The 14,399-nt window shown below is 32.7% G+C and overlaps 2 protein-coding genes across 4 annotated transcripts in view; both read left to right on the top strand.

Annotated features, from left to right (window-relative positions):
* The first annotated feature begins 233 nt into the window (after positions 1-233).
* LOC100182492 (GPI inositol-deacylase) lies at positions 234-5,781 on the top strand. Of its 2 annotated transcripts, none has more exons than XM_026833965.1 (6): positions 234-308; positions 986-1,140; positions 1,581-1,730; positions 1,951-2,927; positions 3,445-4,989; positions 5,272-5,781. In XM_026833965.1, exons 2-6 carry the CDS (start codon positions 1,003-1,005, stop codon positions 5,510-5,512), a joined length of 3,051 nt encoding a protein of 1,016 aa, XP_026689766.1. In that variant the 5' UTR covers positions 234-308; positions 986-1,002; the 3' UTR covers positions 5,513-5,781. The 2 variants fall into 2 exon arrangements, with proteins under 2 accessions (XP_026689766.1, XP_002131111.1); XM_002131075.4 differs by having other exon boundaries at positions 272-323.
* Positions 5,782-6,306: 525 nt separating this feature from the next.
* The window catches only part of LOC778907 (signal transducer and activator of transcription 5B), a 16,412-nt gene continuing 8,319 nt past the window's right edge, over positions 6,307-14,399 (top strand). Inside the window, exons 1-11 of one of the 2 annotated variants that reach the window (XM_018811366.2) lie at positions 6,307-6,534; positions 6,721-6,841; positions 7,603-7,756; positions 8,137-8,344; positions 11,855-11,944; positions 12,238-12,354; positions 12,540-12,639; positions 12,975-13,081; positions 13,471-13,631; positions 13,816-13,974; positions 14,318-14,388. In XM_018811366.2, the coding sequence (XP_018666911.1) occupies positions 6,421-6,534; positions 6,721-6,841; positions 7,603-7,756; positions 8,137-8,344; positions 11,855-11,944; positions 12,238-12,354; positions 12,540-12,639; positions 12,975-13,081; positions 13,471-13,631; positions 13,816-13,974; positions 14,318-14,388 (1,402 nt within the window). In that variant the 5' untranslated portion in view covers positions 6,307-6,420. The remainder of the gene's footprint in view (positions 6,535-6,720; positions 6,842-7,602; positions 7,757-8,136; positions 8,345-11,854; positions 11,945-12,237; positions 12,355-12,539; positions 12,640-12,974; positions 13,082-13,470; positions 13,632-13,815; positions 13,975-14,317; positions 14,389-14,399) is intronic. The other variant, XM_018811365.2, reaches the window with a different exon arrangement.

The following is a 14,399-nucleotide window of genomic DNA, read 5'->3' as shown; positions in this document are numbered from 1 at the left end:
CGAAGTGTAATGTTTAAAAAACGTTAAAAAATCATTTTAAAGTTCGCGGGTAGCAGTTTCGGTGGCGAGGTTTAGAACATTGTTTATGTTTAAGCTCATTGTCAGTTCATGACAAGCTTTTGAGATATTTTAAAGCCAATAACGTATCTTTTTATATTTTTATTAAGCAACTATGATGTTTAGATATCTATGATTTAACATGGTTACAGTCTAGGGGAAGTACCACACTGGCATGTTTTTTAGAAAAATTCTCGACTGATCTGTAGAATTTGGTTTATATTCTGGTGTGGTTATTTGCCGTCGAACGTGTGAGTATCTATCTGGTAAGTTATGTAGTCTTTTACTCTAGAACTTAATGTACCTAACTGTGGTAATACTAGCACCTGTGTTCGTAAAGCCACCATAAAATAGCTGAAACCTGGAGCATTTTGCAAAATAATGATGAGTCATTATTATTGACATATATCATCAGAAAATGTCCAAACCCTAGATTTCTGACCAGGAACTAATTCTAAATAGATGCCAGTGAAGAATTGAAGAATTCTAGCTTCGCTTAGCTTTTTGCCAAAATAATTATAAAGCTGGTATCAGTCAGACTTGTCACTTGTGGAACATTGTAAGACCTAAATTTTTAGGTGCTAGTGAAGGGTCTTCCCCCCACCTTATTTGCTAACCACTAACCCTTAACCCCTATAACCACTAACCCCCTAACCATCAACACCTAACCCCCTAACCTAGGGGTTAGTGGTTAGCAAATAAGGTAGATGGGGGGAACTCTTCACTAGCACCAATTTTTAGTGGTTACCAGCTGAAAGATTCTTGCTGTTGTCTTTTATAACACACTTACACAGTAACTCGATAGGAAAACCAGTTACAAGCCTAAAAAGTTGGGCCCAAGAAACATTTTAACAATAAATTTTTACTGGTTACCACCAGCAGCGAAAGGATTGCTGTTCGCCTGTTCATATATCTTCTTATTTCACAGACGGAAACAAGTAAAACATGGCTGAAAGTGGAGAAAACTTTGGCCACGTTCTCGTGTTAATGTTCCTTCTGATTGGAGTGTGGGACGTGTTTCAAAATGTTGAAACAAATAAATGTGAGATGACTTATATGTGGGAGTTACCTGAATATTACAAGGTATGATGAAATATTGAATATCATAAATAATATAGGATATATATTACAAAGTAAGTTAGGTAATACATTATATATCATAAGGTGAAGTACTGAAGTATATATATCGTAAGCTAAGAAATGTTGAAATGTCACATTTATTTCTTATTAAGAGTTTTGATGGTGTTTTCTAAAAACTATGTTATAGAATATCTCTTAATCTGTTTGAGACAATTCAGATAGAATGACTTTTGGGTTAAAATTCTTGACCCAATTTATTACTATATAAACTGCTTAAGTGTTAATTAATAACTGAAATAAGTTCCGTGAATCTAACCCTGATCTGGTGTTCATAAAGTAGGACGATTCTTATGTAAAGAAACGTAGTCAGGATCCGGTACTATAAAAAGGTAACAGACTAACAGAAAAAAATCAAGTCTAACAAAAAATATTCGTCATTTTAGATTCCCATGCAAGGCAACGTATCGAAACAATTTTCTTCATACTCGTTGTATATATATGGGGAGGGAGCGTACATGAAAGAAGCTATGAAGTTGAAACTGGATGGGATCCCAGTATTGTTTATTCCTGGACATGGTGGCAGCCATCAACAGGTTGGCTTACTTAATGCATTAAATAGTAATATTAGGAACATAGGCACCTACTATTTGGAAAACCATGGTGCTGTTTAGATCTTTATGTCCCATGTTATTACCTTTAATTGGTGTAAATATTACCAATTTACTAATTACAATGTTAACCAAGTCCATTCTAAAAGGTATATATGATTCTTGATGGTTTAATTACAATTCGATATAACAGTATATTTTTTAGGCACGGTCTCTTGGCTCTGTTTTACTTCGAAAGGCAATGTCAGGTGGATTCAACAATCATTTCAACGTATTTACTGCTGATTTGGGGGAAGAGCTCACTGCATTTTATGGGGGAAACTTGGGACATCAAACTAAGTATATTGGACATTGCATCAAAAGGATCTTGTCTCTGTACGAATATGCTAAACATAAACCAACCTCTGTTATTTTGGTGGGACACTCAATGGGTGGGGTAATAGCAAGGGGAGTGTTTGCAATTCCAGATTTTAATCAAAATCAAGTGAAAACAATAATAATGCTTGCGTCGCCAGTCCTTGCGCCTGTGTTGAATGTGGATAGGTACATGTCTCAATATTATGCTAAGACAAACCAATACTGGCTTGAACACATTAGCAAGCTGAGGGATGTGAATACTATATCTATTGGAGGGGGACCAAGAGATTTTCAGGTTTCATCTGGCCTTACAAGACTTTCATCCAACCAGAGTAATTACCTGTCGACTATAACTACTGCTGTGCCACGTGTTCATCTTTCCACAGACCATCAGTGTATTGTGTGGTGTAAACAACTAGTGATGGCCACTGTTAGATATTTATTTGATATCACTGATCCAAAGTCTCATCAAGTGGTTGTTGATGTACAGCAAAGGGTACGAGCCATGGAATATCATTTTAAAAAGCACCCAGGGTATGGTTCAGTGGCAAACAGAGACAGCCCACAAAAGTTTAAGCCTTCCTCTGCTTATACATGGAAACCTGTGTCTGATTTCTTATGGTCATTAAATAAAGAAGAAGCTGGCAGTGGAAGCTATTTTACATTTGATATCACTCATTTTGTCAAACAATTTACATATCATTTAGTAGCAAGAACCGATTCTGTGAGAGAGAAATGGGTTCTTGCTTGCAAGCAAGCGGTGAACGAGAAATGTGTTGAAGCAACTGATCTATCTTATTCATCAACTGGGATGATGAGATACAGGTAAATAGGAAATCCTGCTGTTTACATTATTAAATGTATAGGAAAAAGGCACTTGTGACACACGTGACAGGTTGCCACCATACAGTTATTTACTAATTACAAAATAAAATCAGTTTTTGTCAGCAATATGATTGTTGCTTGCTATTAAACTCGTTAAGTTAAAAATCTTGTATTTAAACTATTTTACCATTCTGTGTAAACAAAGTAATGTAATTATATTAAATAACATCATTTTTATATCATGATTATTCATTCGGGAATTAATGTAAATATATTTTTATAATATCAGGATTATCTATTCGGAAAACAATTTAAATAAATAATAAATATCCGTATATATTGATCAACTGATATCATTTTTGTATCAAGATTAGCCATTTGATGAATATGTAAAGTAAATATATTAACCAACTAACAGTCCAACATTCATTATTGTAATACCAGAAATATACAATATCATATGCCAGAATTAAACAACATTATATATTTATATTAACACATATTATTTTTATCTCAGGATAATCCATTTGGACTTGCGTGTATTGGAGGAGCAAGGTTTTACTTATGTTGTATTTCCTGCTTCAAAAGTAAAAGAAGGGAAAGTACTTGGTGTCAACATACTTTCCGATCATGAAATCTCATCAGAGGTTGGTGTCCCACATGTGTTCTCAAACCTGTGGACATTTGGTGCTGGGTACAAACATTCTATTGCTATGCATGGGGCAGAGAATCGCTTCTATTATAAAACCGTGCTAAAAGACTTTCAAGCGATTTACCAAGTTTTCAAGCTAGATTTCCCCAAGGGTGCAGTTTTGAAAACAGAGATTCCATGGGACAAGGGACAAGAAGATATTCAGAAAACTTCAATAGTGGTAAAGCTACGTAATACTCCTCATGATTTGGAAGATAATGTTGTAGTTCATATTTATATGGACACACCGGGTCCTGTGGATTTACAAATTAAAGTTCAATATTTTGAAGTTCTAGGCCAAATTGTGAGGTACTTTTATATGATGCTGCCTGTGTTTGTACTGTGCAATGTAATGTTTACGTACTGCTACCAAGTGAATCAGATGCAGCTAGGAAAGCCATGTCATTCATTATATGATGCTCATTCAATCAGTTCCAAACCATACAAGGTTCAGCCCTTTATCAGTCTTTTGAAACTTTTCTTTGGTTATCAATGGTTCAAGTTACTGTGGTACAATGTCGGACTTCCTACACCCGATTCAATCATATTGGAAACAGATCACAGAATGTGGTTTACTATGGCTCCCCTTATTTTGTTTCTATACGGCTTTGAACTATTTTCTATAACTAGGGTGATGCAAGTCTATGCAATTAAACTTTTAGGCAAAATATTTGGAGGATTTGACAACCTTCTTACAGGACCAAAATATCTGTATCTTATATTCCATTCAGTAGTATTATCTTTGTTACTTCAAGTCAACAGTTCGTTTGCATTGCTTTACATTCTGTTGGCATACTACGGCAAACTAATGCTATTATACAATGTTGCTGATATGGATAAGTTAAACAATACTCCATATATAAAAGAAGATACAACAGATAAAGGTGAATTAGAACCAATGCCAAGAAAAACTGGTTCTAAAGATGAAGTATCGCAATCTGAGGAATCTTTCGATAACGACGCAAAATGTGAGAATAAAGACCAAGATAAAAAAGACAAAATATCGGAACCAGCAGAGTCTTCTGATGATGGAGAAGAGGATGCAGATAAAGCACAGAAACAGGACGGCAAAAATAAAGCAGCCAAAGATGTGTCTTCTGATAAAGAAGAAGAACATGGTACAAATGAAGAGTTGGAGAAAGTAACGAAATCAACAGAGTCATCTAATGATAAAGTAGAAGATAAAGCTGATGATGGAAAAGATAAAGATGTTGCAAATACTGATGCGAATAAGGTGAAAGGAAAGAAGGAGCCGAAACCAACACGTTTGACTGAAGATGAATTCTCTGTTAACTTTATAGTTGTTCAGTTGTATTTGTGGTTGTTCATATTCACTCTGCCATCTTTTGCAGGGTTTATACAAAACTACAGGCAAGTGAAACAAATGATTTATTTAATTTCCATTTGTTTTACGATTATGAATTTTGATGTATTTTACTACTTTTTACTGTTCTTTAAAAGTTTGTAATAGTTTTATGATTATGTTAAATGCTTGTGATAACTGTCTAAATTAAATTAAACTAGCATAGTGTATAGTAAATTTAGAAAAAACTTAAGATATATTTATGTACTGTTGACATAGAGGCGTAGGGTAGTAACTTTAATTAAAAAGTACCATAACAACTTAAATTAATGTATTAAATTTCTATACAGGTTAAATCTACCATTCTCAGACCCTTGGAAGATACAAAGTGCTATAGGGTCAATGCTGTTCTTGCTGACTAATGTCCATGGAACATACGATGGGATTATGGCATCTAACTTAAAGCAAAGCTCAAAATTTCTGCTCCCAATCGTTGTGCTTATGGCAGTTACCTCAATATTTTCCCTGTACAGGGCACCATGGTTTATTCTATGTTTCCTAGGATTTCATGCAATGTCACAACATTTTTGATTCTTGCAACATCAGAAAAAAAAGTTGCAATATCACAAAACACCTGTCGAAGTTTGGAACTGTAGCCTGTTCCAAAATGTTATACGCCCAAAATAAGTAATTTTGCATTCATGATAAAATTATAACCTAGTTTTTATATAGATTGTAGAGATTACAATTTTCATACCTGTTTTTTTTAACAGTTCAATTTCAATATAAACTTTTTGAAGCATATATCTACACTATATTGTTTTATGTAATTGTTCAATAAAATGTTGGGATGCAAACTATGTGTAAAGGATCCAGTTTGTGACAAACATTATTACCTTTGATTTGAAACTAATCCGATTTGAATCGTTTGAAATTGAGTTATCTTCTTAAATTGCAAAGGCGAGGCAAAATTGGATATATTTTCTTCAGACACAAAATTAAATTTGCAGAAAATCTAATATACATTTATATTTGCCAGCGGTTTACTGTGATACCGCAAAGTTATGTTTCGAGAGGACGAATTACGTTATTCCCCTAGCAGCGTAGATTAGCTTAGCTTGCAAAACGAGCGTAAAAAGCAGCTTTAACGTGAGTTATATGCCAGCAATAGCCCAGGGCTTATTTGTGTGGAAGTGGAAAATCGTGTACAACGCTGGACGGTTTAGTCATTTCTATTTTGCTGCGTGACAGTGTGATTGTGTACGCTAGTCTTGTTATCAGATTGTTTATCCGCGTATCGAATTTAGCGTTAGAACCTATTATATACAACAATCCAAGTAATAATTAAAGTAATAGTTCAGGCCATCATGTTTTAAGCATAAAATGACCGATTAACAAACGTTGTTGTATTTGGAAACAGGCGTTAAGTTACTGAAATCTACATTTGTATTTGTAGTTTAGTTACTGCACAATAGTGCATAGTGCACTGTACTTTCAATATGTCATTAGACACAGAGGTAGAAGCGTTTGGCGACATGAGTATCGATAGGACGAATACGGATTCACTTTCAACAAATCTTGAAAAGGAAGTAACCAATGGAAATCAATGGAATGTGAGATTTTTATTAATCAAGCTACAATTTGTTTTGTAATATTGAACAATTTTTATGTTTATGTTTTAGAAGTGAAAATTAATTTTTAATAAAGCTGAAATATCTCCATGTTTATGTTTTAACACTGAAGATTATTCTTAATGTATACTTTCTATTATTATTTATAATATAGTTTCCATGTTTTAGGACTTAGAGGCCACCATACCACCCCTGCAACCAAATGAACTTCAAGATATATTTCGAGATGTTGTTTTGGATTGGCAAGCCCAAGCAGAACTTACAGAAATGATGGATACTGCTGATATTGGTAAGTTAGCCCAAAAACGGTGGTGCGCAAGTCCTTTGTTTTCCTATAATTGTAAATTGGTAAAGACTTTTTATTATAAATAACTTGGGAAATAGGATGTTCTATGTACTGTATTGGCTGTTGCAGATTCAATTAGTCATTAAACTAATGGCATATCCATTTTTCAAGATTAGGGTTTTTCGTTGTTGTCCAAAGTGAACCTTTTTACTAGAGATTGTGCATACAATCTATTGTATTAAAGAAAATTAAATGCCGTCATATTAATTGTGATTGCTTGATATATTGGTATCGTATTACAAATGCCTATTGTTATTTTGCATTACTAACTATGTCATATGATAATAACAATATATTATTCTATATTACAATGCTTTACTTAACATTTACAAGTGGGGAGAATAGTTTAATCTGTATGAATGTATAATTTAAATATAATGCTAGAAAAATGTGATGTTTATTCTTAACATGCCATTTTTGTTGAAATAGTTACATAAATGTAATTTAATACATTATTTCTATGTTGTGTTTGTTGCTTTCTTATTAGGTGATTTCTGTATGTAATTATTTAATAGTTATTTTGCGAATGTAGGTATTTAAATCTTCAATTCTATAACTGTGAGGTCCTTCGTCCTTGTGATTTTGCCCAGTGTAGGCACAAGGCTTCAATACCCCTGGATTTATGCCAGATTTGGCCCATATAAAATTAATCTCATCTCATATACAGATACTTTAAAATATTAACCACATGTAATAATCTATAGAGGACACCACCTATGTTGGCCAATGGAACCGAGTAGAACGTTTGTCTTCAATAAGGAACAAAGTTGTGGAAAGCATGATATACAAATTTTGCCAAGAAACACCAATGTTGAAATTCCGCATCATGTTTGCTGATGTAATTGAATCGAAATGCTGGTATGCTCTATGTTGTGTTGTGAGTGAAACTCTATCGGCTACAGAAATATAAACATAAATAGTACTAATTTTGTAACAAAATCTGTATAATTTTTTATGTTGTTTTGTGGAAATTTAGTATGTTGGTTAAATCCAAATGGTATTGAAACAAACTTTAGTTTTTATACAGTGTTTATGGGATTTACATTGATTTGTTATAATGATAAATTAATACACGATACACCTCATATCTGCTAGAAACTTTTTGGTAGTAAACTAATTAGAAGCAGTAATGCTGTCATTTTATGGTACCTGGCTTCATACAGTTATGTTCATTCTAATTGGGGCTCATGTTTTCTGATTATAAGTTTGCCCCGTTTTGTTAATAACTTCTATTGCAGGCATTTGATTGACAGCAACGATTGCCAGCCGGGAGGAATTAACATGAGACGTGCGAGTACTATCGTCTCCTGCTTACAAGAGGCAGTGGCAGGTCGTCTAAATGACAGTTACATGCAAATCCGGGTGCCCATAGATGGTGGAAGGGGAGGAAACCTTTTGTCTGTTAAAGTCAAATCCGAACTGCTCAACTGGGAGCAAGAACTAAGGGTAAGGATTACTGATTGCCATCTTTCGTTGAGATAGTAAGTGCCTGCCTAAAGGTATAGCTATCTCTTGAGTAGCGTCTACTTTTATTGTAAATGTTTAATTTGGCCCATTAGGGGATAGAGATTTTTTCTCTACTTTTATTGTTATTGTTTAATTAGCACATAGTTAAAGAAGGTTTTGCATTCAGCCAGCATTACATTAATTTCAAATAAATATGCAGTTTTTCGTTTATTAGTTTAGGAGAAAATAAGACTGGTTTGTTTTTAAATTCGTAAGCAAACCAAAATAAAGTTCAATCAAGTAAGTTGTATTATATATATGTATAGTAGGATGGGGTAAGATGGGACACCTGTAGCACATAATATCCAAATATACTGATTGTGTTTTAAACAATTAACAACGGTCTACGGAAGTCGTGAGGATACAGTTTTGTAATTTTTTGAATGATTTTTTTTTGCGACCAAATGAGACAAGAAAGTAGAATAGAAAGGTGTCCCATCTTCCCCCACCCTACCATATGTGGGAAAGTTGCTAAATACATGTGTATCTATGCAAATATCATGACGCAATATAAAAGTCAACATTGGTTCAATTCTTGTAAATTGAGGAGCAAGAAAAGTTTAATAAATCATTGTGCTAGTCAGCATTAAGGTTGTTAGCTCTATGTGTATTTACAAAGTATATTTACTCTGTGAGACTCACTGTTTAATTTGAACTCTTGCAAAACCAATTGATCTGATGCAATGAAATGGAATATGTTTGTCTTTCTTATAGTAGTTGATATGATGTTGTCTTATAAGTAATAAGTGTATAAAAAAAACATGTAAAAATAATCCGGCCTTTTATGTTTTATACGCACACCAAAAATGATTGCTATGTTTTATACAAGAATTTCTTCTAAAACAAAACACATTGTAGGCTATGTAACTGATTCAAAGTGCCATTGCTGTTTAACCATCACTTCATGTAGTTATACTTAAATTTAGCTTTGGCAAGATAGTTTTTCTTAAACTTAATCTTAGGACAAGTTTCTGCTTCCTAAGTTTATTGTTGGTTGGTTGGTTGGTAGTTGTGTGTTGCCGTACTGGCTCGGTTAAAAAAACTGAAACAAAACAAAGTATTGTATTGCCATATTATATATTAAGTTAAATTAATGGAAAAATTACATATATAATATATTATATATATATATACATAAAATACATTTAGTTGAATAAAATTTTATATATATATATATATATATATATATATATATATAAATTATATATATGTATATAATACATTTGATTTGGTTAATGGAAGTTTGATACTTAGACTTAGTTAATATGACTTTTAGTTTCTGTCATGATAAAAAATGCTATGATTCACACATTCGTATTGTGTTTGCTTAACAAAGTTGTTTAGAACATATTACTTTAAAACCCGTGCAGTGAGAAATATTTGCATGAAACCTCATGGTTATTAGTTGCTTACTGTTCACAATATTATCATTGTTTAATATCCTTTACTAACCTATCCCCTTGATTATGCTATAAATATCAAGTCTATTGTTGAAACAGTAACTTAGTATACAATTATCCTTAACTTCTCCACATAAAATATGTTGAATATATGAATTATTTTACCTTATATTAAGCAGTATCAGTCATACATAACTCCCATTGTTTAAACTCGTTGTAAATTTCGTTCAGAATCGAACCGAGGACTTGTTTTAGTTGATAAGGAAGTAATTAATTAAACACGAAATTTGAAACTTTTTGCGTCTCGTCCTAATGAAGTTGTGTAGCTGAAACCTATATACTTAAAGACAAGGTTTACCGATTTTATTCCCTTTATAACCAGAGCCAAGACTGCCATATGTATGAAATACAACTCACGTTTATAAGGAAAATATTAAACAGATTTTACTGTCTGTGGAAGTATTGTATAATAGGGTGGGGAAGACGGGACACCTTTAGCACATAATAACCTGATCGTGTTTTAAACAATTAACAAAGGTCTATCAGAGTGGTAAAAAGGATACGGTTTTATTATTTTTTAAATGTCCTTTGTTTACTACCAAATGAGACGATAAAATAGAGTGTCCCATCTTCCTCCACCCTACTGTATTAACATATTAGTATAGGTAAATGGTTACAATCATATAAATATTGCCAGAGAATATTCTTTGTTGTTGAGTTGAGTCAATACACAAGGAGAAGCATACCATAGTTGTGAAGGAAACATATAATAAACACCATGTTGTCGCTGCCGTGCTAAATCAATGCTAACAAGGTTTTCGCTTCATATGTGGCTTCCTGTGTGGGAAAGAAACACTGAAATATGATTAGGATTAAACATGGGTTTGATGTATTGTTGGTATAAAATAACTAGGGGTTCGTATTAAAAACAATCTTGTTATGTGACGTTGGTAAGGTATTGATCACGCAATGTAGAAGGTTATAAAATATTCATGTTGTGTTTTGTAAAACATTATCTTTCTGTGTTGTCTATATTGGCATCTTTACTTTGTTATGTATAACACAATTACCATGGAATGTTAATTCAAATGATTCCTATTTCTTTGATAATAAAAACAAAAAAAGTTAAACTTTCAGTTTACTTCAATACAAACTTTTATTTTGTGATCAGCAAGATTCAGATCTTGATTGACAGTTAATGTAAATATATTGTAATGCATTTTATTCACGATAGTTAAGTGTTTATCAAGATAAAGAAGTTAAATTTCTTCATTAATACGTTCTCATTGTGTTAATTTTAGTTTATTCCAAAACAAACCTTATTTAGTTACCATCAAGATTCAAATTTAGATTTTATTGTGAAAAAGAATGTATAGTAGGGTGGGGGGAAGATGGGACATCTGTTAATTCTATTTTCTTGTCTCATTTTGCAATAAAGAAAGAACATTTAAAGAAATATAAAACCGTGTTCTCTCTGCTCCCATAGACCGTTGTTAATTGTTTAAAACACAATCAAGATATTTTGATATTACGTGCTAAAGGTGTCTCATCTTCCCCCACCCTACTATATTGTACATTCCACCGTCCACATTATTTAAGTATTTATCATCATTATGTTAATACAACCTCAGTTGAACTATTTGCATCAAGTAACCAAACACATGATGTAGCAAGTAAGCTTAAGATATCCTGGAAAAGGAGGAGATATTAATTTGAATATAACTATGTTATACCTTATAAAATACACATACCAGCGTATAAGTTAAACAGTATACTTCAGCAATTATAGTAGAACATATTAACGGAGTAAATGAATGAATTAGTTGAATATGTTTTTGGAGTAATTTATATTATTTAGGCAAAGCAGTATTCTTGAGCATTTATGTTAAAAACATAGGCACAAATGAATCAATTATTTTTAGCTGTTTTTGTAATAATTTATATTATTGTGCGTTATATAATAACTTATATCATTGTGTGTTTTATTCTAATACATGTAATTGTATGCTTTATAATTATTATTGTATGTTTTATACCGATTTATGTTTAGGGCCGATATACCCAACGGCCGATGGAACTTGTGCAGGTGATGCAAAAAATGTTGAAACGAGAACAATATATTCTTGAAATGGCTGAGAAGGTAGTTTTACATTAAGTTTGAAAAATAATCCTATTTACGCTTACAATTAACTTATATTTGCAAATAAAAAATGGTGATTTATTTGTTTTCTGTACGGTTATGTATTTTCTTTTTTACGTGGTGGATTAAAACTAGTGCTTTGGTATTAAAAAAAATTATGCAACAAGTTTATAAATAAATGGAGAGGAGGCTGTCTTGTTGTTGTTTCAGCTCCGATAAAGTCATATCTTCCTGTTTAAGTCAATGCTGAAATGTAGACGCAATGTGTAAGAAACATCATATTTATTTCACAGATGCCGCTGTACACAAACGAGCAACCACAGAATGGTTCAATGTCAAGTTCACCTGGCAGTGCTATGCAGAAAACTGAACCGATGCCAGATATGCCACGTGTTCAATACATTATAAGGGTAAGTGGTTGCTGATGGTTGTATTACAAGTAAAAAATGATGTTAAAATAATATTTTTTATGTAAAATTTCAATTTAAAAAAGTATCATGCTATAGTTTCAAATTGAAAAAAAATTATGTTAATTTACAGATTAAAAAAAAATTATATTAAAATTCGAAATTAAAAAAAATTTTTTTTTGCATAGGATTTAAACCAAGCTGAGTTATGTAGTCGAGAAATAACTGAACGTATTGAACGCATGGTTGGGGAATACCAACAACTTCATTTATGCACTGGTGGAAACTGTAAGTTGGAATTTCGTCTGTTTCATAGACTATCATTATACATGTATCATGTTACATTATTGTCAGCCGTATATTCAAAACAAATCGAATACAAAGTTACATAATTTAAGACTTTAAGTGGTAACTTGCAAGCGGGAATAAGGTGTATGAAACATTACACGAGTGTTATAACGACTGTCATTGCCCCATTCTACGTGAGGATAAATAAATTACATACGTGGTAATTTGCAAGCGGGCAAAGAGTGAAATAAACAGAACACCCGTGTTATAAAGAATGTCATTGCCCCGCCACGCAAGAATATAAACTAAATTCTTTCATTTAATATGTTGAACAGTGCAAGTCCTCGATACATACGATCCACGTCTCATTGCGAGTGCAGAGGAACAACGAACATGGAAAACAATCATCGAGTTGCGTGATTCTCTCGTTCAAACAAGACAGGTGGGCCTTATTTGCATATAAGTCGATATAGCATATTTATCTCACACTTTTTTGTATTAAAACTATAATATTTAATCAAATGGTTTATCACATTATATTGTTTGTAGGTTACATGTCTTGCTCCATTTTTTTTGCAGATTAAAACTTGGATGTTGTTAAACTTTACTGGGTTTATTACATTATACTGTTTGTGGGGTATAAGAGTCACGCCTTTTTATCGAATAAGTTTTGTACTTCTGTTTCATCCATAAACGTGTTATACTGCCTATCATTTTTAGTCCTGTCTTTCAGTTTTTGTAAATTTGTCCAATCTTTACTACCATGACTGAAGAAATAAAATAAATGCATTTATTTCTAAATTACATGCAGCATACACTTTATTTTCCCAGGTTCTTATTCATGAATATCATAAGGACCAATTGTTCAACCAACTTCAATCTTTGCTTCGTCGTGTCAAATGTGAGATAGCTGAGTGGAAACGAGCTGAAGCTTACTTGAGTAATGGGAAGCAAGTTGCAGATAGCTCAGATATTGACCAACTGGAAGATTGGTGGGCTTTGTATTTGTAATATTTCCTGTGTTAATTTCTCACTATGTTTATTATTAGCTATTAATTCAGTTTAAAAATAAAGATATTAAATAATTACCCACAAAGTTACATACGTGGTAACTTGTAAGCGGGCATGAGCCCCACCAGACAAGGTTGTATGAGTTACACTCAATCTTCCATACAGTTGCAAACCGCTTGCGAAACTTTTCTTACAAAGTCTTGATCAAATATTGAAGCTTCAACACATAGAGGTTGATAACTTGCTCAAGGAACAAGAGAATATGAAAATGCTTGATTACCTGCGACAACATTATGAAAACATGGCCAAAGACCTTGTGGAAAAGTAAATAGTATTGTTCAGTTATCAAGAGCAATTGTTATACAGTAGGGTAGGGAAAGATGGGACACCTTTTTATTCTATTTTCTCGTCTGATTGGGTAATAAGAAAAAAAACATTCAAAGAATTACAAAACAGTAATCTCACAGCTCCCATAGACCGTTGTTAATTGTTTAAAACACAATCAGGTTTTTTGGATATTATGTGCTAAATGTGTTCCATCTTACCCCGCCGTACTATATAACATGTTTCTGTTACAGTTCTGTTACAATTGTTTTATGACGTTTTTTTGTTATAATAGTTGCATTCTTAAGTAATACAGGAAAATTTATATAATTTTCTGTTACAGTGCGTTCATAGTGGAGAAACAACCTCCGCAAGTTCTAATGAAAGACAAGAAGTTTATGTGCCAGCTACGACATCTTGTTGCA

This window comes from Ciona intestinalis, chromosome 3 (assembly GCF_000224145.3).
Source record: "Ciona intestinalis chromosome 3, KH, whole genome shotgun sequence".
Lineage (NCBI taxonomy): Eukaryota > Metazoa > Chordata > Ascidiacea > Phlebobranchia > Cionidae > Ciona > Ciona intestinalis.
Note: the sequence above shows the minus strand (reverse complement) of the source record. Positions and strands in the feature narration are given on the sequence as shown.

What these genes read in the sequence shown, in the direction of transcription:
- LOC100182492 (XM_026833965.1), top strand. Translation starts at nt 1,003, where the DNA reads ATGGCTGAAAGTGGAGAAAACTTTGGCCACGTTCTCGTGTTAATGTTC. An exon ending in ACTGGGATGATGAGATACAG is followed by an intron (nt 2,928 to 3,444) that starts GTAAATAGGAAA and finishes TTTTTATCTCAG; the next exon opens with GATAATCCATTTGGACTTGC. An exon ending in GGGTTTATACAAAACTACAG is followed by an intron (nt 4,990 to 5,271) that starts GCAAGTGAAACA and finishes ATTTCTATACAG; the next exon opens with GTTAAATCTACCATTCTCAG.